Below are 27,370 nucleotides of genomic sequence, written 5' to 3' on the forward strand. Positions count from 1 at the left end.
GAATGGCTTCTTCAGGTGTAATTTCTGGTGGCATTTTTACAGTAAGAATATAGAAGACTTCATGAAACTATTAAAAATTTATTTAAAAGAGAAATAACTATTAAAAATTTTATTTAAAAGATAGATGAAAATGACATTTTATTGCCCAGAAAATTAGAGCTTTAGATTACACTTTTTTAAAGAAGGAAAACTGGTCTTTCTACCAAAGAAGGAAAACTTGACAATAAAATGCTGTAAATGCTCAACAAATTTACTGGGTAAAAAACAAAAACAACAAAACTATTCAAAAAAAAAAAAAAAAAAGCTCTTACAGGAGAAGTAAAAGATTTCCCCATCTTGAACCTTTCCTCCATTCCTCTTTTCCCAAAAAAATAGTCTTAAAATGTTCTTCCTCTCTTCCCTTTCCAAGGACTTCTTTGAGCAGTTACTACAAATATTTTTCTAAAAACAAAGCCAAAACAAGACGCACAAAGTTGATCTTATCCTCATGTAATTTAAAGATGGGAGCACCTATTCCTAGATGTTTATAAAACATCACTACTAATGAGATTTCTAAAGCTTAGTCAATGGAATGTTGTGATGGAATCTGCAATTGTCGTTCTTGAAGTTTCATCTACTGCTAACCCCTCACAACATTCGTGCTCCAGACAGCTTCATCCTTTGGCTGAGAACATGTTTTGCGTTCTCTCTTCTGCTCTCTCTCCCCTACAGATTTCAATCTTAACTCAGTTATTTTGTTAAGACCTCCTAGGTGCACAACATAAGATGTATTACTGATACTGCAACAAGCTACATGTATACCGAGCACACTTTCACTCATGCAGCAAAGCAGTTCAGCAAGATCCAGGGCTGAGCATTGCTACAACGCTGACCACTGAATCCCATGAAGGCTCACGCTTTGAGATTTGGGTTGAACAGAATTCTCCTCTAAATAGTCATGCCAGGACATACAGAAAGTAAAGAGGGGGCCATCTGGGCCAGTGAAAGCACACATTTATTTCACCAGAGTGACCTGGGACTACAGCCCTGTATAGCTTCCAGGATGCTAACACCTTGAATGTGGCATTTCCCATTCACCCATAAAAACAGGTGAGATCCATATGATTTAAGAGAATGATTTTGATAATGTACCCTCACAGCTTCAGAACAGATGCTCTCCTTGTCAGTGATACAGACACTTCCTCATTTTATTTATTTATTAAAAGGGACATGAGTAGTCTTTCACAGCTTCCCATAGCAGAGATAACCAGGTGGCTGACAGAAGTAATATGAAGTTACATAAAAACAAACAAAACATTATTCCAAAGACAAAATTTTAAAAAATTAGGAACCACTTGCAGCATACTTGCAGGTACCTATGAAGATTCCACCAGTGAACATAGCTTGCTCTGAATTTCTTTTTTTTTTTTTTTTTTTTTTTTGTAATTTCTGTTTTAGTGAACTGCCCAGTAAAATATTTCTTTTGGAAAGTGGTACCAATTGCCATTTTGAATTCCTGTCCTGAAGCCTACCTGACTGCACAATGAAGTCAAAGGCTTCAGTGATCACTGCGCTGGGATTGAAATGCTAGGGTGAAAGCAAGATATCACCCCTAACACCCTCAAAAACAAACAACAGCAGCAAAATTCTGCTGTGTGATTTTTACATCTCTGGTAAGTTGGATATACTTGACACTTTCAGCTTCCTGGAATGGACCAAAACTATCAGTCATTTACTGTGTATGAATGTCCTAACCATGACAGGTTTTGTGAGCTGGACTGAACCATTTGAGACACATAGGTCTAGGTCTGTCATACCTAACGTGTATGATAAAAAAACATTTAGGTGTGCAACACATTTACAGAAGGTACTGTAAGAATTTTGAACTCATGTTTTTCTTCAAGTTTTATTTATATACATAAATGACTCTCAAATATCAAAACTGCTGATAAAAAAGTGATATTTCACTTAATAGTTGAGAGAAATTATCAAGAATGTAAGCAATGCTACAATCTGCACACACCTTTTTAATGCACATGCACCTGAGAGATGAAAGATCGAAAATAACAGAATTGAAAAGTAACAATACTGTGTCCACAAGAGAAGATGATTTTAAAACTCAGCGACTACTCTTACGTAAATTCTTCCCGTTAAAAGGAAAACTGCATGTGGGCCATTTTCCTGCTGTTTACAAAAAACATTCCAATTTTATCTCATTTTAAAATTCTTTAATTATTACATAACAGTTGTTCTGTGATTGTGTTATCAAACAGGGAACATGGTTATTACACAATCTGGATTGTTCTGAAGCTAGTAGTTCAGGGCTGTAATGACACAGAATGAATCTACGGTTGAATTCAGTCTCTCTCTCGAGAAAACTTGAGAAACAGTAAAAAAAACTCAGCATAAACAACTCAGCCCTAGGAAACTATGCTCCAAATGCACCTTGCTAACTGCAGCTCTGACCCCTCAGCCCCATCCTAGAAACCAAACTTATTCATCAGTGAAATGAATCGTTGTGCAGTAGAGCAGCTTTCTGTGCTGGTATACACAATCCAGCAACAATTCACCTTTAACTGAATATCTCCACTATGCTACCACCATTGTTTTGACAGTCATGAAATGAGAGGTATCCATAAGCCCAACACAATGGTTTTTGGATCAATTCTTCCAAGGCACAAACAACTTCATAGCACAAGGAGAATGGTGTGATAGCAGGAACTGGCCAGGAAGGGTAAGAGAAACTACTAGCAGAATGGGAATGCCTACTGAGCATGCTAGTGACTGTGAGAACTCATGCTTTTGATGTAATTAAATGATACACCTACACCACACATGCCCTAATTTTAATTTTATTACTCTATAATTCATTATGTAATGGTAGAACACTTCTGACAAATACCCTGTGATTCTCTCCATACGTTATGACTGTCAGTACCGTTTTTCCTTTTTATCCTGTTTTCGGAAACACGGGCAATACAGGATTAGCCCAACACATTGATAAGTGGCATTAAACTAGCTACTGTAAACCATTACAAATACTCTGCTGAATTGAAGATATATGTGTATTTTAAAGTAATAGATTAGCATGAATGTTCATAGATTGGATGCATCAAAACAAAGAGTAATTTACATTGGAAAAGACCTCTGTATCTGGAAGTCACTGAGTTCAACTCTGAGCTGTATGTGTATCAGAGCAGTCACATAACTATTGAGCATCTAAGGGTAGAGATGCCCCAGCCTCTCTTAGTGACTGGTTCCAGCACTTCACTATCATCATAGTAAGAAAAAAAGTGAATTTCCCCTTATAACTAGTTTAAATTTTTCCATGTTCTCATCTGTTCATTACCTCTCATTCTGTCCCTATGGACCTCCAAGTACGTACCTGTCTATGAAGCCTCTAATTACATACCGAGAATGGCAATAAAAATCTGTTCGCCTTTTCTTAAAGCTGAGTGTACTGAGTTCTCTCAGCTGTTCTATATCACAGGCTCTTCTTCCTCACTATTTTAGTACCCTTCCCTAGAAGATCAGTCTTTGTATTACAGAACCCTGAACTTGGGCACCATATTCCACCTGTGTTCTCACAAGAATAATGACTTCTGTATACCTGTTCCAGTCTTTGCTAATAAAGCTCAGATAGGACTTTGTGGAAAGACATGCTTTGTAGTCCTGCCATAAGCAACTGCTGACTTGTGTTGACCTTGCTACCCATCATCCCCGCCCAGGTCCTTTTCAGGAAAGTTACTTTCCATTCAATCCATGATCCTTGATGTTATTCCATCCCAGATGTAGGACTTCACGCTTTGCCTTGCTGAACTTCAGTGTGGCCACAAAGTTCTGGCATATGCAAGATGAGCATGTTATGATAGAGGAGCAGGAAGAGTAGAAACACCTCAAGTTGGAACTGCTACCAAACATCCTCCAAAAATTATGATCAGGCCATAAATGTAGAAAGGTCTTCCTTCTCTTTACAAAAGAAATTCTAAAAATCAGCTTTTGCCAGCTCTGGCATCACACTAGCTGTCAAGTAAGTCTTAAATGTAGCCAAAAATGCAAAATATTCTAGCCTGGAAAGAATTATAGGAGGAAGGTTGGGAAGTTGGAATAGCTTGCTACATGTAAATAGGTTCCAGAACTTTAAGAGGGAAGCAAGTATAGGATTAGGGGTAAGGTGAAAGAGTCAGTTTTTCCTTCAATCCTAAAAGCTGAACTGTGTGCACAGCCAGTATCTCTTCCTTTTGATATTTGCATTGACTTCACAGATCACTAAAAAGGGAGCTGGACTTTCTAGCTTGGAGGTACTATGCAGTACTCCACAGAACAAAGGTGCCAAGGAAATCTACTTCAGTGTAATCCAAAATGCTCCAGAATAAATGCTCCATACTGAAAAGCCCCTTTATAACAAGTACAAAACTTATCAAATTACAGATGACACAGACTGTTAAAAGTAGCCAATTTTATTCAAATAATTTTTAAGAACACACAATTAGCTTTTCTCAAAAAGGTTACATTTCATATTTATCATATGCTTTTTAGTCAAATGACAACTGATTTCTCCCCCTCTGCAGAATTCTCAGTAGAAGCCAGAGTCTTGAGTAGCCCAGTTAGGTGCCTAGAATAAAATAAGGATCAGAAATTACTATCCTATCAGTAAGTTACTGAAATTTATGAGAAACGATTTAAGAAATTTCTAAGACTGTGAAATAAGCATTGTTATTTAGTAAAGGAACTCTAAGTTTCAAACAAGCGTTGATATATGCAACAAGAAGTATGCAACATAAGTCATACAGCCAGAGTCTCCCAACCTAGTAGCTTCAGAAAATGAAGTTCTAGAGCATTCCAAAATAAAAATGTAAAAATTTGGTAGCTATATTCACTAATAGTGAATTCACTAAATTATACAAAATTTCTAATTAACTAGTTTACAATTGTTTGTTCAACCTAACATTTTAGTGAAGTAGTGAGTAATCCCAATAAAATTTAAGTTATTATCTTTTTTGAAAAATGTATCTTACTAGGTCCTTAGTGGACCTCAGTCATCCATGCTACATTTTTCTTTTTCCTTGCAAAATTTCCTATATTGTAAGACAGACAGACAAAAAACAGATTTTGCCAACATTATTTTCACTAGTGGCCAACCTCGTTATATTCTCCAGCCCTTAATGAGATAGGTCAAAACATCAGGGTTTTGTGCAACTCCATGTCCCAGTCTCAAACATTGTTTATTCTTCGCCCAGTTGTACTTACCTACAAATACTTCAGTTACAAGTGGCACTGCAAAAGGAACACTTGCACAAAACTCAGTATTGTCAAGGAACACCAAAGTGAGGGAAAGGGCCATTTATCTCAATGTTCAACATTCAGAATGGTTTAAGTACAACACACTTGGGAAAAATAATGCAACTACTTTCATACATGTTCCCCTTTAATGAGTCTTTTAAGGTAGCAAGGAAAACTACTGCAAGGAAGTACAGAATCAATTTATGACAAAACTACTCCGGCATTCCTTTTTTTCCTTTCTTATTATCTCTTCACATTACAAAACAAGAATCACTATCTAATGCTCACTATAAGAAATGTCCTATTTAGCTTCTAGAGCCAGAACTAGTTAGGTACTTCTGATAAACTTGAACTAAAGAACATTTTAGAATTATACTTTAATATTACTCACAAAAAAAGATAGCAGGAAATCAGAAAAATACAACTTATACCAACCTCAGATCTACCACTCTGATTCAGTTTCTTCTCAATGTTCATAGCCAACATTTGACTACGAAAAGACAGGCTTTTGGTTTTTTCAATCACTTGTTGATAAGGTGACACTGCGTTGTTGCCCATAACTACATGGCCCTAGAACACAATAAAGATACAGGAAATTTAACAGCCACTCAGAACGCACAAGCTTTTAATGCTCTGCTTTCAAAGCTTTCACAAGTCATCTCACACAAAATCAAAACACAGTAAGTGAAGTCCACTACATTTTACAGACAAAGAAAAGTTAGAACTTGTTGCTTCTAAATAAAGAGAAATAAAACTTGATGAAAATTCAGAGTCACTTTGATTCACATACCAGCTTTGAATCCAACTTGGCATCTAATCGTGCATTTCGGATTAGATTGACAATCCATCTTTCTGCTTCCTCAGGAGTCATGTTTAGTTTATCTGCTAACATACTAAGAGATAACAGACTTATCAGAAACTGAAACACAATCCCTCTCACATTGGTAAATATATTCCAGGCCTACAGAACATGCACCAAAGCAACACACCAAATTTAGCACAGCACAAAGCTTGTCTTCAAGAGACATCATATACTTGGGAAGCATACTTTCTTTTGATTTAAATAACCCCAAAGCTTACATACATACACCCTTTCACATCTTCCCCTTCCCCTTTTATTTTTCTCCTTCATAAAAAGGAATTTAAAAAATTCCTATCACTGCTTGAGACCTGCTGAATAAGGAATTAACTTCTTGAAGTATACACCTACTTGTTGTGAACCTGTTATTTCACACTCACATCTTGGCCTGTACAGTTTTATATAATATCTGTTTCTATTAAACCTTGCCCACATGAAACAGCAACCATCACTGTAAAGCAGAACATTGAATTACTTAGTCTTATTTAAAATAACAGTAGTCAAGAAAGTAGTCAAGAAAGTTTAGAGAAATTACTCCAGGAAAGCATTTGACAATAACTCCATTAGCAACTCTGAAGTTCCAGGAACAAGTGCCATGAGACTACACAGCTTGGTATGGAAATGTGACAAATGCATTACACATCTGAAGATGATACGCAACACTTAAACTTCTTGCAAATTCAAAGAGGAATGGGGAAGGAGGGCAAAACTGAAAGGAAAATGCTTTCTGAAGCAGGCACTCTTGTCCAGAAATAAATCCCTCTGATGGTGTTTCCTGTGGCTTTCCAGCCAACTCCTCTAGCTCCCTACTGGCATTTGGCTACTGCAGGATATTCGTAATGCTCATTCTTCCATCAGCTTTCAGACTGACGTGACAAACAAGAGGGAAGGGCTGCAAACATCACCAAAAACCCAGCTGGCTATACTGGAGTTGCACAAGAGGTCAATTCCTCACCAGTTTACAGGATCTTGCTTACACATTTTCTGCACCTCAAAGTCATTTTCATTTTGATACTAATTACTGACAAGCTAATACTTGATAGCCTATCAATTATTAGCTAGTCTACCTAGCCAGGCTAGGTATAGTCTTCTCTATACAATCTCTCCCACACACTTGTCTCATCCTTCTTCCAACTATAAACTCAATTCTCCTTCCCACACTCCCAACTGATGACTCTGAAGTGGCATAAACATGGAAAAAAAATCAAGTAACTTATATACTGAACTCACTTCAGAGAAATGACAGCAAACAGACAAGGTATGTGGAGCTTGACAAAGCAAGGGGAAGTTAAGACCCAACCACAGTTGCTCCTATTCCACCAGAACTTCAATCAGTGGTTCACTTTAAGGTTGTAGAGACATAATGCAGACAAAGCAAGAGAATAGAAAATATCAGGTGTAAAAATCATTGTGGAATTATCAGTATCTTGACAGTATGAGATAGATATTTCAATAGGAAGAAGCTGCAAGTTGCTTTAGCATCACTGATTCAAACACAGTAAACACTATGAAAAATTCCAGACTGAATGAACATTGGGCAGGAAGGTTAGGGTAGTTCTCATTTCTCTTTTGGAGGTAGCAGTTGGATTCTGATAAAGTAACAACTCTTCCAGATGACCCCAAAGGTGGCTTTTGCCACAACTTTGTAGATTAAAGTTACCTATCTTGTGATTTAAATATTGACCCTCTGCTCTTGGAAACAATCAAGAATCAGCTTGCTCAGAGTTGTAATTGGGTGCACAGGATTGAACCAGATGGCTTCCAGAGGTTCTTTCCAACCCTCAGCACCTAGATTTTGCTTTTTCCTTATCTTACAGTCCCTCTGTACACGAGGAACTGAGGGGAGCACACAGGCTTTGACGGAACTTATTCCAAACTAGAAAATATGAAGTGCCTTACATCATTTAGTAGATAATAGCACCTTTTCCTATTATCAAGAGCCAATGAAGATGCACTTCATCAACTGGATAAAGCTACAAACCTCTACATTAACATTTAAGTTTGGACAACAAATTCAAATCTGTCATCTTGATTTATTATACACTGAACTTGTATTCCAGTGCAATGAGAGCTATGATCAAAAACAGCCTGAAAACTAGATTCTTATGATTTCCAATAAACTAGAAAATACACTTCAGTATGGAGTGCTCTGACAACTAAGAAGGGGTCAAACCTATGTTTAGTTAAATCAGAACATGGAAGAGCATGGATGCCAGGATCCTCAGCAACAACTGTTTCTCTGTAGATTCACTCCTCTCACAACCCACCACTTGTTAATGTAAACACAGTCCTAGAAAGTTTTCCCACCCTGAAGATGGCTTTTGAGAAGAAATACATTCTCTACACCTACATACTATCAGTCTTGAACAGGGGATAAGCACTATAAATTGCTTTATTCATGTCTATATTTTAGTAGCTCAGCTTCTTCAGAGGTAGGCTCCCCCATTAGCTAGAAAGTTATACAGCATGCATGACAGAAGTCACACCTCTGTACAGCTTCTGGACAGTTTTCTTGCATATGCATTTAGCAAGTTTCCATATTACAGAATGAAAGTGACAGATGGTAAAGAGGGATATAAAAAAGTTCTCAGTTTTTAAACTTTGAAATGTACATGAATTTTAATATAAAATAGCTGAAGTTACCAAGTAACAAAACTTTTAGTGAAATATATACACACCAGTATTAAGAAACTTCTACAATTCTATCAAACCTTTAAAGCAAAAGATGATCTAATGTCACCATTTGCAGTTACCAGCTTCCACCTTAAAGTCCCCTTGCAGACATTAAGACAAGTACTTTCCTGGTAAAGCAACAGCCAAAAAGCACTCGATCTTTCAAAACTGATTACATTGAATACTCATCCTGATTATGATTATATTTCAACAGTATTCTCCTATTGCACTATTGATATATGTATCTAATACTCCTATCTCCCATTTCAGGCTACAGGTGGTTTGAAAAATAGTTTCAAAAGTAGTTCTCTTGATTATTTCCATCTGTTTGCATTGAATTACCAAATTCCACACATCTTCATATATAAACAAATCTATTGTGTACTGTGCACAGAAGGAAAAGAGAAGAGCTCTTCAACTGAATACAGACGTATCTAACCACACTAACCAAATCACATCCTTAACTCATTTAATCTATTATTCCCTATTAAACAACACATTTCAAATAGTGAACTAATTGTAGGATGATACAGCACATAGGCCACTTATCAGTTGTGATCTTAAATTTGCGTCCTTCAGAAGAACACTACCTGCCTAACAGATGTAAGTAGTTAAATTAAACTATTCCTCTAGTTTCTAATTTAACATAAGGAATAAAAGATTTCTCCTAATCATTTTCAAATTTGTTCTGAACACTTAAACAGTACTTATCTATCAACAAGAACTGTGGTACAGCCAACTAGTTATCAACTCCAGGAACAGCAGTGGAAGTCACTTGTGGACTGAGAAATATAAGAACTATGCCTTAAACTTAACATTTTGACTGGCCAATTCCTTCAAAACAAGTCCAGAATGCACTAAGAAATACTTACGTACCCCACTTAAGCCCAAATATAATGGTTTCTACAACTTGTGCATAAATGTGTTTATCATTTAAAACACTGACCTAGTGAAAAATCTTTTTACTGATTGATTCCACATACAATTACCTGAAGTGGTATATGCAAGGAATGTCTATGTCCAACTCAACTCAGTTTACCCTCTGCCTCAGAACATACCATAATGCTTATAAAAACACCACTACATGCATGCACTTATCACACAGAAGTACAGCAAGCCACAATATTTTCAGTCATACTGGAAACAAAAATACCATATATGGCACAAAGCAGTATGAACCACAAAACAAGTAACATACTAAAACAGCAACCATCTACCACAGACCTTGATTTGTTGAATAAAGCTTGCTAATTTTTCCTAATGAATCATTTGTTATCCAGTCTATCAGCATCTTCCAACAGACAGTTAAAGCACACTTAAGATGCATATACTATGTTCTCTACACATTGCTTCTATGATAAACACTATTTCTCATAGATATTTAGTCTTTAGTTAAATAAAACTTATACATCTATCTTTATAAAAACTTGTGCTTTCACAGAACAAAGATTTACAGCAAAACAGCGAGAAACTACGTAGTTTTATATTACATAGAAACTCATCCTTAAGAGAGATTCATTTTATATTTTCTAAATACTTATCCAAAATCCTTTTATCCCCAAATGTGCAGTACTTTGCCTAAGGTAATTTAAGATAAAAATATTAGCCCATAAGTGAAAGGATACTCATAGAAGTATAGAAAAATTTGTTCAGAGCATTTAGTTCATATTACAAGTGTATATGCTTAAAACATACTTCTGTTAATTAAAATCCCCCCTAAATTGTTTTCTACCAACTGGGGTATTGAAGTCATTAATAACTTTTACTGTGATGCAAATAAAAAACCCTATCATTTTGCAGATGCATTTGAAGACAACTGTCACACGTGAACAGGAAGTAATAGATTCTTCTGCCTCTCTCCTACTATAAATATTCATGAAAAAATCATCCTTTCAGTAAGCTTCCAAAACTCTTGACAATTTTATGTCAAGTCTTTTTGTTTTGAAATCAAGTAGCATTAAAATGCTTTTTCTGAGGGCCACTCACATACATGTATTTGCTCTGGACACAAGCTAGTAACAAGATGCCGTTGAATTTCATTGATTTACCAGCTTTGGTACCTGCTGTCTCAGATCTCTGCAATGTTCTCTAGAGATTTAAGTGATGTAGAACTATGGGGAACAGAAGTATAGTATAACTAAAATACATCACTTAGAAGTTTATGCTGTTTGTCAAACTCATCTGCAACTGATTTTTCTGAACCGCAGATCTAAAAAGTTACTTTACCCAATGCTGATACATTGATGGATGCGACAGAAAGTCTCAAATATAAAGAGACGGGCATTCTCAATGAAGTCTTCAAGGCATGCCACTAAGAAAAAATCATTCACAAGCACCTGCAAGTGTAAGGAGAAAGGCAACACTTAGAACAAACATGGAAAGAGCAGGTATGTACATGTACATAGCTTCAATACACATGATCAGGAACAGTCCATCTAAGAACACTTCTTGGCATATTCCAAGATGTGGACAGAAACCTACAGATTTAACAGAAAATTTTATAGTTCTGTAGTCTGCTAAATTGAAGTCACACAATGTAACTGGGGTTGGACTCAAAAAAGAGAGAAGTCTACAGTTCTCGTAAGTCTACTGAAGACCTCCCTTAATAATGCATAAAATTTAAGTACTGCCCTCATAATCTAAGCATATTCTCATACTCTCATTGGGCACTTTTATCAGCATTCTCAGCATACAAACCAGCTTACTTAGTACTGCAAATGCACCTTTTAAGTTTAGACTACAGGGCTTTTGGCCCTTTGCAGTGAACAGAACAAACCTGATTTACCCCATTAGGTGACCAATACCAATGAAAAGAGTCAAAACAAAAGCTGTAAGAATTGGTACCAGCTTTCAGCTATAAGTATTAACCTTTACACTTGTCAACCCAAGCATAACCCAACCCAAGATAACTATGTTAATTTGTTCCAAGAATATGCACTCAAATATCCTTGGTTATTTCATGTTGTTTTTCAACATCACAATTCAAAGGTGCAACATCTTTCAGAACAAGAGGTAAATGCAAGCTTTTCTTCAAACACTTCTCAAACAAATAGAAAAGCTGAAGCTCAGACAGATAAACACTTATTCCCTTTTTGTTCTAAAAACTGATTAAATACAACTTTTAAGTTATACCCTTAACAGTAAGTCTTGTTTAAGTGTTACAAAATGAGTTGTTAAAAATGCATGATTTAATGCTTATCAGGAGACACCTGCAATGAAATCAAGTACCACTTCAAACAAATTAGCTGACCACTGATTTTAGAGATCCATGCTTAAATGAAGAAAGTGTTGTAAAGCTTACTGTTTCACACTCTCTCAGCTTCTTCTGTGCACCATCAAAATCAAAATTAACATACAGGCATTCCACAAATTCTGTGATGGGGTCCCTGTACGTGTAGGACTCCTGTCAAAAATAAGTAAAAAAATCAGGCAATATAGGAAACCAAGGCCACAAGATCACTTGATCACTGTATCACGTGTAACAAAATTTAATACTTGAAAAAAGTCTATACAGTCTCATAAGAGCCATAAACACCTATTTTTAATACTCATTAAATAATTAGGAGTGCAATTTCACTTTCAGCATTTAGCAGGTTAGAAGTACTGTTACTGAACAGAACTGATTTTGTGTCAAACATGCTATTTTCTTAAAGCATTAGAAGATTCTTCCTCAATTTGGATTAGTTTTTGCAATTGGAATAGTCACTTTCAATTGTATCAGCATTCAATATACACAGTTAAGTCATGGTTAATACAAAATGCTACCACTTATACAAAATACTTAACTTTATTTTGACATTACAGAATAAACTCATAACTAAGAGGCAAGAATAGATTTATACACATGTGTAAATTAATAAATTTGGTATATTCCTAATGTACATTTTAAGGCAGCTTAATTCAATAGCTGTCATTATCAGCTTCAGTATCCAAAGAGGATGAGCAGATAAAGTAATTACTAAGGCAGCTCTTTTTGTCAAAGAAATTTGAGTCTGATTTCCTTGGAACCTCATTTATGTTTAATGTTCAGTTTTATGGGTCATTTTACAGACCAAAATTGCACTTATTAACCAAGAAATTAACACTCATGTGAAACAGTCTTGGATAACATTTTCAGCGTAATAGAGATGAACATACAACTGCTTACCTATTAGTTCAATACTTGCACAGGACATTAGTGTCTTAGTGTTTAGAGAATGGACTGACTTGCCTCTTACCAAGAGTCTACCATGCAACACTGCAGAATTGCCATTTATCATGTCTGAAACACTTTCAAATATATAAATACATATCCTCTACCATTCAACAATGATACAATGAACCATACAGAGAAGAGTAAAATCTTTTAATGGGCATTTCAAAACCAACAGAATTGTTACTTTCAAAAGGAATATGCTACTGACACTTTCTTCCCATATTGAATGGGAAAGAAAATTAAAACAAGAAACACTGTAGAAATGTTAATTGTATTACAATTCAATCCTAAAGTAAAGATTTTCCTCAAGACAGGTTTTGACGCTTGAACTTCTTTACAGTTGCTTATGCTACTACTGCTGTGAAGATTAACACTTAGATTAAGATGCTTAAAATTTGAATTTTGAATTGATTGGACTTAACATAATGAGTTGTATCATTGCTTAAAGTGGACACAAATGCTAGCCTCTAATAAATGCACCATCACATATATACCAGTTTTATTCACCATGTATGGTATTATTACAAGTTGCATACCAATTTCAGATCACAATCTTTGTGATTAACTGCTTAACTGCTATTATCAAGCACCTTGATTCTTTTGTAACTCCTATCAATGGCTACATCCTCTCATAACTGTGATAAAACATTTAAGAAATGCATATGAATTTGAACATAAAACACGGTACACTGTTCAGTTGTCCTGAAATGCAAGCAAGATTTTACTTGTACAACAATTCATTGTAGGGATGGCTGAAAAAGAATCAGATCAAGAACAATTCCAAGGATCTTGCTGAAGTTTTCTGCCTTGATCATACAGGGGGGAAAAAGCAAAACTGACAGCAGTACTTCATTCATTATTTTGCCCTTCCAGCAAACAATATACATTTTACTTCACAATGAACAAAAACTTCAGTGACAGAGTTAGGACTGAAATATGTAAGAAGTCCCAGCACAGGCACATTAAAGTTATAGTCCCAGTAAAAAAATATGAACAGGAAACAGCAGATTTCAGCCCTTACCTGTTGAATAACCTTGACTAGATCTTTCAGCACTTGTCTACGTTTTCGAACATCCTTATTTGTTATGACTGCAGTAGTGAGGTATCGGAGGATATGTGGGCACATTGTCTGAATTGCATTGAGATACCTGAAAAGTCCAGACAGAGCTCAGGAAATCCACTTTTGCATCAAAACAATACTTACAATAGCTCGTGTCTTCTATGCAATACTATAGCACATTTATTTAAATACAGAAGGATTTGTATTTGTTTATTTATATTTGCTAACAATGATGACCTCTGGTGAGGAAGGAGAAGAGGCAGCAGTGCACTAGTAGAGAAGGGAGTTTGCACTAAAAGAACAGTCCATGTAATACTGATAATTAATTTCTGGTGTTAAGCTGTTCCAGATGTCATATAGCTCTACATCTCAATTCACATTTTTATTCTTCTCAGATTTTCCTCAAATTCTTCTCAAACAGATCTTGTAAAGTCAAACCAGATTTTACAAGAATCTTCCCCACCACCCTGAAAGATGTTGTAGGAATCAATACATGAAGTTATTCCATACCCTTCAACATGGGGGAAAAAAGGGCCAGTTCTTCCTGTTTTACTATCTGCCTCCTTGAAGGGGAATTATAGCCACAAAGAAAAACAAATTATAAACAAAAACCCAGAAAATGAAGTGCTAGTATCATTGGAACTCCTGAAACAGATCAAAAACACTGAACGAGCTTGTGTATTTATTTTTCATTAACCCCCAAAAATACAGCACAAAACAACTTACTGTGGTTGATAGAGAAAGAGATCGATGATATTGTCTCTCCCTTTAGGATGATTAAAAAACACAAACAGAGACCAGTGGATGAGCCATGTTCTTTGTTGAAGAGACTGCAGCGGAGAGCTTACTGACTACAAGAAAACAACACTAGGTTAAACCAAAGTAACAAGACAGTTCACATGAATACCAATACATGGAAAATTATAACTAGTTTTCCATTGACTCCTTTTAGTTATCACTTTAATGCAGAGTTTAACCTCCAGCTTTTTAACTTAACTGGAAAGTACAGATGTGCTGAAAGCTATGACCAAGATAACATTTTTTCCAGCATTTTATTTCAAATTGTTTACCAAAACTCATTCTGTTACCACAGGAGCATAGACTTCAGTTCTCAGAAGACCACCATACTAACAAAGTAATTACTTCCCTTTTTAATCCTGAATTTCAGCCCTTGTGTCTTCACATATGATCTGATGAACTTGCTTCTCTAGCTTTTCAGTTTCTCTTTTAAGCACCACAAATATTTTTTGTGATACTCTCAGACAGTGATGAAATGCCACAAACATTTCCAATGAAAAAAATGCAAACCTAACTTCACAGACTCTCTAGGTTGGAAGAGACCTCAAGATCATTGAGTCCAACCTCTCATCTAACACTAACAAGTCCTCCACTAAACAACTTTCTTCATTTAAACCAACCAATACAGCAGAAATAGGGATTCAGTTCTATGCTTACCTGGATTTGCTCCAAATTTAACAGCTCTTCAAAGAGGTTGCAAAGCAACATATTTAAAACCAATGGATATAGCAAGTAATAATCACTCACAGGATCAGGACAACTATTATGATTCAACCCCCTACTAAAAGACATGGAGTCTCATGACTAAACCAGATTTAATAGTCTATAAGAATATAGGTTCATAGGTAAATTTGACAAGAATTGTTAACATTTGTTATCTGCCATGTAAAATAAAGAACAATTGGGGAAAGAGGGGAGCGAAGTATTTCAAATACAGACACTGAAGTTCTACAGATAGTTAAGACTAAGACTCTGAGATGTCCTTAATCACTTCAGCTGCTTTGAATTAATACTGCATCCCCATTCTTTCCCTTCATGTTCCTGGTAGTCATCTGAACTCACATGGTAAGGAAACTGAATTGACTGAAACTGGTTTCCACTAACAAGCCTTACATTTTCTGTTAAAAATATTTTCATGCAACAAGAATATAGATACATGCATTTAATTCTTTACAGAAAAGGAAAAGTACAGCTATCTGAAATTTAAGTAGCAAGCAGTTTCTCATATAGAAACCTTGCTTTCAAACTCATCCTTGAGCCAGGTGGTTTGTTTGTTTGTTTTGGAAATACCTTAGAAGTTCTCAGCTTCATTTCTAAGCATAAAGAAAAAGCAAATCATTTGAAAAAGACTGGATAACTCTTCAACATTTCTTCTTGAGCATCCTTCTACTTTCCTGACACCACTTAGGAAATGCACATCCTTAGCAAAAGCATGATTAACTGCTCTTAATGACAGAAGTAGTAATTAATAGCAGAACTTGAATACTAACAACTAACTTCTCACCTTACTAACATGACCAAGATTTCACTTACATTATTATCTATTGTCTCCTTCAGTCTTGTGAGATCTTCCATGGCTGCATCCCAATTCTGCATCAGAATTTCAGATGCAAGTTTCCCCCACAGAGAACTCAGAGCATTTCTGTCTGTAGCTGGAACCTAATTCAACAACAGCAATAAGTCATCTTATTCTTAAAAAGCAGATTTTAATTTCTAAAGATATTAAAAGGAAATTTCTATTTTTAAACTTACAGGATGTCAAACTAAATCCTATCTTTCTGAATTGTACATACATACATGTTAAATACTTAAAGCAATTTAGGTACAAAAGGTGAAAGAGTAGTAAAACTTCTAAAGTAGAAACTAGAAAATCCTGTAAGACAAAGCTCCCTGCTGCTGTTTTAACTTACACAACAGAAAACTAAAAAAATAACTATATGCCTGAGATGACACTAGTTCCAAATCTATACTATGTAAGAATGTTTCTGAGCTATTAGAACAAATGCCTCTTTCAAAGCAGGTGCCCCAAAAAATTGGGACAGCAGATAATCATATCACCAAATCTAAGACTCAGATTTTCTGCTAATGCTGTAGAGGAAACATACTTCTCACACAAGTGTTCAGTAAAACTACAGCTTTGCAGTAGTGAGTGTTTCCTACAAGGATAGTTCTAAGGTCAAGCCTTCTTAGTTTGATAAAAGAATGTGTTACACTAGGTCATTCAGTGTCAAGTTCTTCTCTCAAATTAGTTATAATAGTTTTCATCTGTTTGGTTCATCACACAAACCTTAAATAAAAAGTAAGATCTTCTCCTGGAGTTAGTAACAAACCCTACACCAAGCTATTACAAACACAAAAGCAATACTTCATGTTTTTAAATTCATTAACCTAAGAATATAATGTTAAGCCCAGAGTTAAAGTGCAATTAAGGACAGCTGCCCACAAACCTATGCAAGTTAGTTATTTCCTCTCTCAGAGCATTAAATTCTGAGTACTGAAAAGTCATATAGAAGAATTCCACCTTATCAACATTTGACTATGAATTCAACTCATTCTTACTCTCAACCCTATTCTCATTAGGGATTCATTTCACAAATTTGCTTTTTGAATTATAGCAGTAATTTTTGTAGTTGACTATTTAATCTAGCAGCATTTCAGAAAGTTTAGGGTCTTTCTAGATGGGACTAGAAAGTAGATATTCACTGAACAACAGTAAGTTGACTGTATTGAGAGTCTCACAAGACACTCTCTCAAAATTCATTCCTACACTTCACAAATGATATGAGTTACAATAACATGAGAAGAGTTGCTTAAGGAGCAATAGATCTCATTCTATAAATCTCATTTACTGCTTACATTTCCTGGGTACATGACTTAGTCTTAAATCTGCCATAAAATTCACAAAAAGATGGATTAAGAATCCAAATAAGAAGTTAGTTCACCATTACCAGTGATTACCTTCAACCTACCTGCAAGCTTTTTACCCATGCACAAAAGCAACTATTTTTCTGTTTTTAAGTTTTTCTCTAGGATTCAGTTACAGTCGGGAAACAAATATGAAACAAGAAATACTGCAAAATTTAATCTTATCACAAGACCCACAAATGTAAAGAACAAATTTGAAGAAGTTTCACATGAAACCAATTGCTGGACAACAGTCATTAAGTATATTAATAATGAGTCTGACAAGTCTTTTCAATTTTTCCTTGGTGCATAGTAACTGTCTCAAAGAAGCTCACATTGTATTTTAACAATTAATACAGACAATAGAGGACTAAACATTTCACTAAAAAACACAACCAAAACTTACCAGAACCCTAAAGAAGTATAGATATTCTGCAGCTCCAGAGTAATTGCCACATTCATACTGGAATTTTGCATACCTGTAGAGTGTATCTAGGTACTCCTGCCTAAACTGTAAAGAAAAAGTTTTCACTAGTAAAACAAAATGTTATTAGAAGCCCATTTCAATAGTAACCCTTAACAGACCTTTTCAAAAAGTTGAATAACTTCTCCAAAGTTATTTGAAAGATATTGCAGACTCTATAGACAATGCAAAAGCTACTCTTAACTTACATCACTGAATTAGTGACTAAATTAACACTGTGGAAAAAACGTTCTGCATTGCAAAGTAAAGCACAACTTAGTTATAAGGACATTGCTAATATTAAGCTCCAGCTTCAGTTTTTGTTTGTATTATTGTATGAGCGCAAAGGCATTCAAATAAAATATTTCAGCACTAGGAGTTCCATCCATAAGCTACAGTCAAGTGAGCCAGGCCAAAACACTGGTTCAGAGCTGCTGGCTGTGGGAGAGGTGGGATGGAAATGTTTAGACCTGAGTTCCAACAGATAGAGCAATTAAAACACTTACACCATGCTTCTCAGCTAAGTAGTCAAACAGCATTCGACCATCCCTATAATGAAAAGATAAAAACCACTGTTTTTACAAAACAAACTGATTGTCACCATGCAACACACAACACAACACAATCTTTAGGTGTTAAAAGTACCCAAACAGTACATGAATTTAGAATGATACTTCTCCAGTTGTTGTGCAATAGTAACTACAGAAATAGCAAGCCAATTATTCCCTAAGTAAAATTAATGTAATTTAAAATAATGATTGCCACCTGCAACAACAGATACACTCAAGAAAAGGTGGGAAATTGTTTTAAATTTGACAGCATCCCCAGTGTTCAATATGAAAATTAAATTCTAATAGAATTCTCAGTTGTTCCAATTCCACAGCAATTACTCTAGCCAAAAAGTACAAATTTAATAGAAGATGAGAAAAAATCGCAATGACTCAAACCACTGGAAACGAAACTTATCGCACTCAACACTGGGACACAGTGGTTAGCAAGGATACCTCTATGACAGAAGTACCTGAAAAGTACACAACTAGAATCAATAATCACACTTAGTCGGTTGTAAATGCTTAATTTACATATGAACACATTAATGAAGCCTTTTGGATTCAACATGCATAATAGAAGAGCAACCACCATTATCATGATCTAAGATAAGTTCAAGCCTCCAGGAGGCAGACACAGGATGACCTACCACCAGTGTCACACTTGCCCATAAGATTTTATACACCTGTGGTATTTTGAACAATTTATTTTGTGCATGATTTTTTTATCCAGTATTTGCAATAAATTAGAAAACATTACTGAAAATAGTCTCAATTTGAGACTTTGATCGTATGAACCACCTTTCTACAATACTGAAAGAACATTACTTTTTTTCCTATTCTAATGCCTACCACTTCCTGTACCCTTGCGTACCCTCTACTTCCAAGAATTCAGATTTCTTTCAATAATGATGGATTGACACAAGGACTCAAATGTAGTTCTCCAGAAAAATCATTTCGTGTTTGATCAACTCTGTTCAACTGCATCCTATTTCACAGAACTTGCAGGCTAGCTGTTCCTCCTGAGATTGACTGCATTTTTGCAATTTGCTAGTTCAAAGAGAACAATGGCAAATAAGTTGAATTTCATATATTACAGAAGTAAATCCATACATAAATCCACTTCCATGCTCTATCATACCCAAGATTTCAATGCAGAAAAGAGCACCAAGCTATAAATTACTCTGTGGACAAAGATACAGTGAAAATGCACACAGGAGGCAACTTCCTCAATCATTCTGAAATCAACTGACCACAAAGCTGTAAGACTAACTAGAACTTAGGGTATCTGAGTCAAGGTCATACAGGGAAATGTCACACTGTCAAGGCAGGGAAGAATGACACACCTCAGCAATACCTGAAGTACTGAGAGTCTCATGTGTTTCTTCCACTGGAAGATACTGCAAGGTGGAGGCATACTGACTATTTCTCTATACTTTTTAAAACTTTAAGGCCTTTCTCCAACATGGGGAAAAAAACAACCTAGATATTTTGGCTTACTCTTGGAAGAGCTGCCAGTTGCAGTCTCTTTCACACATCTTCCACTATTCCCCAGACTTGGACACTCTAAACAGCACTGCTATGGTTCAAAAGCTGTGATCTAGAGCCCTGATGATACATAGCTCTGAGTTTGATACAGGTTACAAGTCACCAGCAGAAATTCATAGAAGCCAAGGAAGCAAAAATTGTTATCTACTTATCTGAAGACCACTACTCTGTTCTAGACTGATTTACATATTTCAGTCCAATTCATCCCATTACTGTAGGATCTCAACAATCCCAATCATGACTCCCACTGAGCCAATAACCAAAACCACTATTTCTGAGCAGCAAACTTTCAGAAATTTCAAAAATAAAGAAAAGCAGTTAATTACAATTGGGCTTTTTACTTTCAAAGCTGTATTTCCAAATGCTCTTGAATGGCTCCCTTCTTCCCATAACCACTCAAGCTATAGGCAACATAATTCCTTCTCGTATTAGAATGGACTTATATGCATATTCATGCAGAAATAAGATATAAAAAGGTACTTTACTTACCCTGACAGTGCTTTTTACAGCAGAAGCTTAAGCACTTTCTGAACAGTAAATAAAAGCTTTTTCTGAACTGCTGGAAAGCTAGTTTCAATATTAATATTACATACATAGTGGTACACTATTTGAAATCTTAAAGCAAGCAAGGCTGAATAAGGGATCTAATTAATCTAACAAAAGAAGAGACACTTTACATTATCAACATTGTTAACATTGTTATTACAATTGTGAAAGACAACAAGCAAAAACTTAGACTAAGTGTCTACCCACCCCTCTCTGTTGAAGAGAGGCAGTTACTTCAACTACTACAGCTGAATCCTTTTAACTCATGCTTAATCATAAGAAAACTGTCTAAACACTGTACCTAAGATGCAACAGACCCATTCTACTTTAATTACTTCAATTCAAGCAAAAAGTAATTGGACACATCTTCAAAAAGATGATTGCTAGCACTACCTCATATCAACAACTTGGTCAGTCCATTGTGGGAAGCAGAGGGTGAAAGGACATTGTATGCCTGAAATAAAGAATTGCTATGAGGCTGAGAGGATGTTTATCCACCAGGCCTCCCAGAATACGACAGACAACATTCCCTAATCCTCTGCAAAAGATACAGGGAGAGAAGGCAGACATCTACAGAAGAGGAATCCAAACGTTGTTTCAACTCCTATTTCCCATCCCCCAAAACATAATGTACTGAATAACAGGAATCACTTGTCTGCAGCTGAGCACTAAGGACAGAAATACCTTGTGTACAACAGGTAAAATCACTTAAAAGAATAGATTGGGTATACCAATTGTAATAAACTGTCCACACAACTTAAATACTGGTTAGAAATACAAATGCCTTTCTTGCAGTTGCTACAGACAGCCATCATCAATGCTTAAGAGGTACCAACAAGCCTTTGAGAAAGTTATGTTAAAAATTACCTAGTGGACTGCATTTGCCTCGTAGTCTCTGGATCCTCAAACATCTTGACAATAGGTTCAGTTTCAGCCTGAAGTTGTTTCAGCTGTGCAACAACAGTTGTTCTCTTCTCACGCAGAGCTAAACACAAGCAAATCCACGTAATGTTTTAATTTTTTGCAGAAATCAAGCTGTAATTACATGGTGCCAACAGCACATGTAAACACCTTCTTCCAATCCCTACCTAGCTTGTCCTCGCAGTCAAGCCACAAAAGCAGGGGTATCTAACAACTCATTACTTCTACACAAGAGGAAAGGAACCAAATAAAAAAATAGAGGCTTTTTATTAAGTTAATGTCTCAAACCACTTGAAGAGCAGCTAGCTCAAGCCAAGGCTGTATTAGCCAAGGTATCTCCAAGCTTCCACTGTGGAAGAAAAACTTTTAAGTAACTTCATGTATTCCAAATGAACTTGGAAGAAAGTAAACAATGCTATTATAGCAGTTAGATTAATTTTCCTCTAACTGATCAGGTTCTAAAAGCACGCTTTTAGCGTATGTAGCTGAAAGTTCACAGAAAGACTTTAAAGCAGTTTGACCTGCAAGACTGCTATCTGAAACATTATGCATGTTTATTCAGAATATTAACTCTTTATGAAAAGTGTTAACAGGATGATAGTTTTACAGACCCAAGCCTTTCCACCCAGTGCTACCATGTGCAACAAAATCAACACTTAAAGTGGAGCCCTTGTGTTTTAAGAAAAAAGCTACAGAAAAGAATAGCATTTTAAGACTAGGAATATGAACAAAAAAATTATGGGGTCAGAGAACCCAAGAACAAATACCAGGAGAGAACAGAATCCAGAAAAACCATGACCAAGGACAACACACCAGGGCATTCAACAACACTACAATGAGTCTGTTAGACTTGTGTTTGTGATTTCTTTGGCAAAGGAGCTCCCAAGGGGAAAAACACCGTAATAGTGACCCAACCAAGGTCTACAAACAACTTGCCTGACAGGAAATACTCCAATAAGGAGCAACTATCTCCAACTTCAGATGAATCTTGAAGTTACAGAAGGGGAAACAGATGTAAGAAAAACTATTGTTAACTTACTAGGAGTACAGATTTTTTTGTCCTGTGACATCTTCTGGCTATGGAATTGAAGTGATCACAGAGGACAAGAAACAGAACTATAAACAGTGCACAGGCATTTCTAAATATAACAGTTTAAGTGACAGTTACACTTTGATAACTTAAACCAGTAAGGCCTTAATAAAAGTTAGTATAAAATTTAATGAAACCAGCAATTTTGCAAGCAAAAAGACCCTGCCTGCACATACATTTTGGTAGTGTTGCTTCATGAAGATGAGATATCTTCATGTGTCATGAAAGCAGTAAAAGAAATCTGTACTCTTAGGTGAAAGTACTACCTATGCTAATTTCATATTGTTAAATGAAAGCCAGAGATCAAACAATAAGAAGTCATCATATTAAAAAAAGTTTCATACCTCCAAAATGATTATTTAAAAATTAATAGTTTTAAAAGTATGCAAAACAAAATTATAAGGGTGGAAGCTGCTGGACTGTATGAAAGCAGAGCTCTCCCAGTGGCAAATTCAACTTACACACAGCTAAGAGCTTTTAAATTTATGCAGTTTGGTAACCTAATTAAATAACTGGCTGTAATCAGATTTAAAACAGACTAGTTATTTTGTTAACATGTACAAGGATTGCTACTTCTTGTGCTGTCATTTACTATTCTTTTAGTACTGATACTGTAATATGCTTCAGTAGTTTAGAAACTCTGGAGCAAGGAAAGAAAAAGAGGAAAAACATGCTCAGCTCTAAGATTTTTTTTTAATATATATATATTTTTTTTTTTTTTACAGCCCTGAGACTAACTCTTGCAACCTACAGCACCAAAAGTAACTTCATGGTAAAGCTATCAATACAACTGTTTTAATGAGGAAAGTGAAAGCTTCAGGGGTCTCATGACTGGAATTATCAGTCCCATGCATCATTGCATATGCACCTGTAATCAGTATCTAATGATGAAACATAAGTTTTGACAAAAAGTTAAATCCAACATCCACAACTCAGTTCTTCTGCCCATATGCAGAAGTGTAACAACTGGATCTTGCACCTGATTAAGGAGTACATTGAGTCACTCCTAAGCTGCACAGGAGAAACAAACTGCAGTCCCACTACAGTTTAGGAAAAGGTAATTAATTCCATAGAATTAAATAAGATATGGGAATAGGGAGAAAGCAAATATTCAAAGATTAATGTCAACAAGGAAAAACAACACAAACAAACAGCAAAAGGAAATAAAGCCACAAAGGATAGAAGTTACAGGAAGTATGATCTCCTATTTTTTTCCTCCCCCTCTCAAGACATTATGCAGGAAGATAGAAGTTGAAGAATAAGAAAGCTTCCAAAAACATGAAGACAATGAGACTAAATTTCAGTTCACAGTATTAATCATTGATTTTCATATATCTCTAATGATTTCATTTGGAGTTACTCCTTCTAAAGAAGCAGCAATTTATCCATTGACACAATTGGTCAAAACATGCATTTCCAAAAATGACTACCCCCCTCAAGATCTGACAATCAATAGAATTACTTATAAGGAAGATCTAGCCTTAAATATAAGGGATGCTTTAAAGAAAGTTACACTAGCCCCAAATCATTTTGCAATAGTATCTGATTTGACATGAAAAATAGGTACCACTTTAAGGCTATACCACTGAAGTGTTTGGATTAACCAAATCAGCACTGAAATACGTGCCACATTGAAAGACTAGGTTCCTGATTGACCAGCAAACCCCAGTGTCCCAGGATTAGGGTACTCATTTCAGTATTGCACATCATTTCTTTAAGACAAAAACTGAACAGCTTTGTAGTTTGATGGCAATATGCAAATTACTAACTGCTAATTATTATTTCAGATAGGTTGCAAAGCAATACATAAAATTTGTTTCAAAACTTTGTGTTAACTGAGCAGCTTACCATGTGGAATTTCATCAGAATACAGGTTTTTGTACACATCCATAGCAAAATCCACCATGTTGGTATCACTGAGGAGATCCAGCTTTCCTTGAAGGAGTTCTTTTTCATTGTATATCTGAAATAGGAATCAGATTTCTCTGAATATCCCTAAATAGTTTCCAATTAATACTATACAGTTAACTTCATGGTAAGGTTCAGTTTATGGATTTTATCCACTTAAGTTACTTCACACATCAAGACTAACACCTTTACAACGTATCACAGTTCTGCCACTTGGTGTGGTTATCATACAGCCTGCCTATTTCCAGTCCTAGCAAGATAGTTCCACTTCCCTACTATCCATGAACACTTGAACTTAAGAATAGTTACAGGACAAGTAACATTTTTAGATGATTATTTCTAATGAAGGTAAATTAGTTACTTAGTAAGCCAAAGTAAGTAACACTTCATGTGGTGAAAGGGGGTGTGGTATAAAACAGGAAATCTGACAAAGATTTAAAAAGTTTTGAACCCAGAACTTAGAGATGCAACACAGACAGGAAGCTCACAAAATAGCATTCTGAACCATGCAGACATATCAAATACTTTAAAATGGATCTCTGAAGAGACACTCAAGATTAAACTTCACATGTAAGTGTAACACAGCTTAAACTGAGACACTTAAGTCTACAGCATAATAAGTAAATTTCGTTGAGCTTCTGTAATTAGTTCACTGTCTTTAGGCTTGTTTAATTGTTTCTTAAATGTCCTAATAATTTAGCTTTCAGTTGCAAACTGCTGTTAGATCACCAAGATGCAGGTGGAGGGGTAACCTAGCACACAAAAATATGCCTGCATGAAGGGTGCATTACAGTTAACCACACCACATGCAGACCTTTCACATATAAAACCTTCAGAAGCTGAACTTAGCTCTGAACATTATGCTATTCAAAATAACACACTGCCAAAAGTAACCATTTAATTATCTTGAGCTGGTTTACAAACACCAAAATACAACTAACACACTCATGATGAGTGACATCAAACAAAATCTACATAGTAGATATGAAATTTTGTTACAATGTATGTTTGTTACAATGAAAGTTATTGCAACATACACACACTTCACTGTTTTGTTTCTGACAACTTCAAAATTCAAAGTCTATGAAACCTGGCATGTTTTGCTCAGGTTTTTAAACAGACCAGCTGAGTACCTTGGGTAACTCTGATTGACAAGAACTGAGCCTCAAGCACTTCTGACATCACTGGGCTTCCCCTAGTGACCTAGTTTTACATAAATAGAACAAACCAACGGGGATTTGGGGTACGCAGGACCTGCCCCTGCCCTACACACCAGAAAACAAACAGCGAGGAGGGCGGCTCGGAAGGCCAGCTGCGTGCTTACACCGCCCCTCCGAAGGGTGACAGCCCCGGGCCGGTAGGACAACCCGCAGCAACGAGGACTGGTTCCTTCCCAAAACGGCGAAGCCAACGCAGCCCCGAGCAGAGCCCCCTGCCCCTTCCACCCGCCTCCCCCCGGGCAGCCCCCGCCCGCCGCTCCCCACATGGCGCCGCGCACCCCCCCCCGCCGCGCTGGGAGCGGGCCCCGGGCCGCCCGACCGAGGCGCCGGCGGCCCCCCGGTGCCGGCCCCGGCCCCTCCCCGCCGCACCGGGCACTCACCTCCTTGACGGAGAGGAACTCGAGCAGCGGGAAGACGAGGTGCCGGTCCAAGAAGTGCGCGATGCGGGTGGTCAGGTCGTACTCCGCCATCTTGGTGCGGGAGGCGGGGAAGAGGAAGGGCCGCGGCTTTTATCGGCCTGAGCGCCTGCGCGGGGCCGGCGCATGCGCAGATTTGCCCGCCCGATATGGCCGGGGCGCATGCGCAGAGGGGGAGATGTGGTGCTTGAGTGCTGGGTGTTCGTAGTCGTTAAGATTGGAAGAGACCTCCAAGATCATCCAACCATCCCCTGCCACCAATGTCACCCACAAACCGTGTCCCCAAGCACCACGTCCAACCTTTCCTTGAACACCCCCAGGGCCGGTGACTCCACCACCTCCCTGGGCAACCCATCCCAGTGCCTGGCTGCTCTTTCTGAGCAGAAATGTCTCCTCATTTCCAACCTGAACCTCCCCTGGCACAACTTGAGGCCATTCCCTCTAGTCCTATCACTAGTTACCTGTGAGAAGAGGCCGACCCCCAGCTCCCCACACCTTCCTTTCAGGTAGTTCTAGAGAACAAAAAGGTCTCCTGAGTCTCCTCCAGATCAATCAGCCCCAGTTCCCTCAGCCACTCCTCATAGGACTTAAAAATGAAGAATTTTCCTCTGAAGTGTAGTTTCTTTTGAACTGTCTCTTACTCTAAAAGCATTGCGTGACATGCCTCTTGTCATAACTTTTTATGATGAGAAAAATCCACGTGAATTTGTAACATATTTTTTAAAATGTCATAGCTGGAGAGACCATGTTTTATCACTCCTGTTCTCGGCAATGTAGGCTTTATTGAAGCATCAGGTACAATGATAGTGAATTCTTTTTACAGTAACAAAATGAAGAAATGCAGTTAAAGGAAATAAATAAATGTAATGAATAAAGCACCTCTGTGGGGAATGTCATTGGAAAATAAATAAATCAATCAATAAACAAATAAATAAGGTCATATTTCCCAATGGCCAGAG

At 36.7% G+C, this 27,370-nt stretch overlaps 1 protein-coding gene across 1 annotated transcript; it reads right to left on the reverse strand.

The window, feature by feature from the left end:
- Positions 1-4,418: 4,418 nt before the first annotated feature.
- On the reverse strand, positions 4,419-26,494 carry EIF3E (eukaryotic translation initiation factor 3 subunit E). Its single transcript, XM_082753859.1, has 13 exons — positions 26,376-26,494; positions 24,716-24,830; positions 21,724-21,841; positions 18,721-18,763; positions 18,158-18,262; positions 16,381-16,506; positions 14,776-14,900; positions 14,011-14,137; positions 12,096-12,197; positions 11,021-11,130; positions 6,053-6,155; positions 5,698-5,832; positions 4,419-4,594 (listed from the first exon to the last, which is right to left on the reverse strand). Exons 1-13 carry the CDS (start codon positions 26,463-26,465, stop codon positions 4,556-4,558), a joined length of 1,338 nt encoding a protein of 445 aa, XP_082609985.1. The 5' UTR covers positions 26,466-26,494; the 3' UTR covers positions 4,419-4,555.
- Between the last annotated feature and the right edge of the window lie 876 nt (positions 26,495-27,370).

This window comes from Aythya marila (genome assembly GCF_965140915.1).
Source record: "Aythya marila genome assembly, chromosome: 2".
In the NCBI taxonomy this organism is placed as follows: domain Eukaryota; kingdom Metazoa; phylum Chordata; class Aves; order Anseriformes; family Anatidae; genus Aythya; species Aythya marila.

Excerpts from the sequence above, each read along its gene's own strand:
- EIF3E (XM_082753859.1), bottom strand. The coding sequence starts at position 26,465 with ATGGCGGAGTACGACCTGACCACCCGCATCGCGCACTTCTTGGACCGG. Across the intron at positions 18,764-21,723 it reads AGGCAAATGCAGTCCACTAG|GGATGGTCGAATGCTGTTTG; the intron begins GTAATTTTTAAC and ends TTTTCATTATAG. Across the intron at positions 18,263-18,720 it reads ACTTAGCTGAGAAGCATGGT|TTTAGGCAGGAGTACCTAGA; the intron begins GTAAGTGTTTTA and ends TTTTCTTTACAG.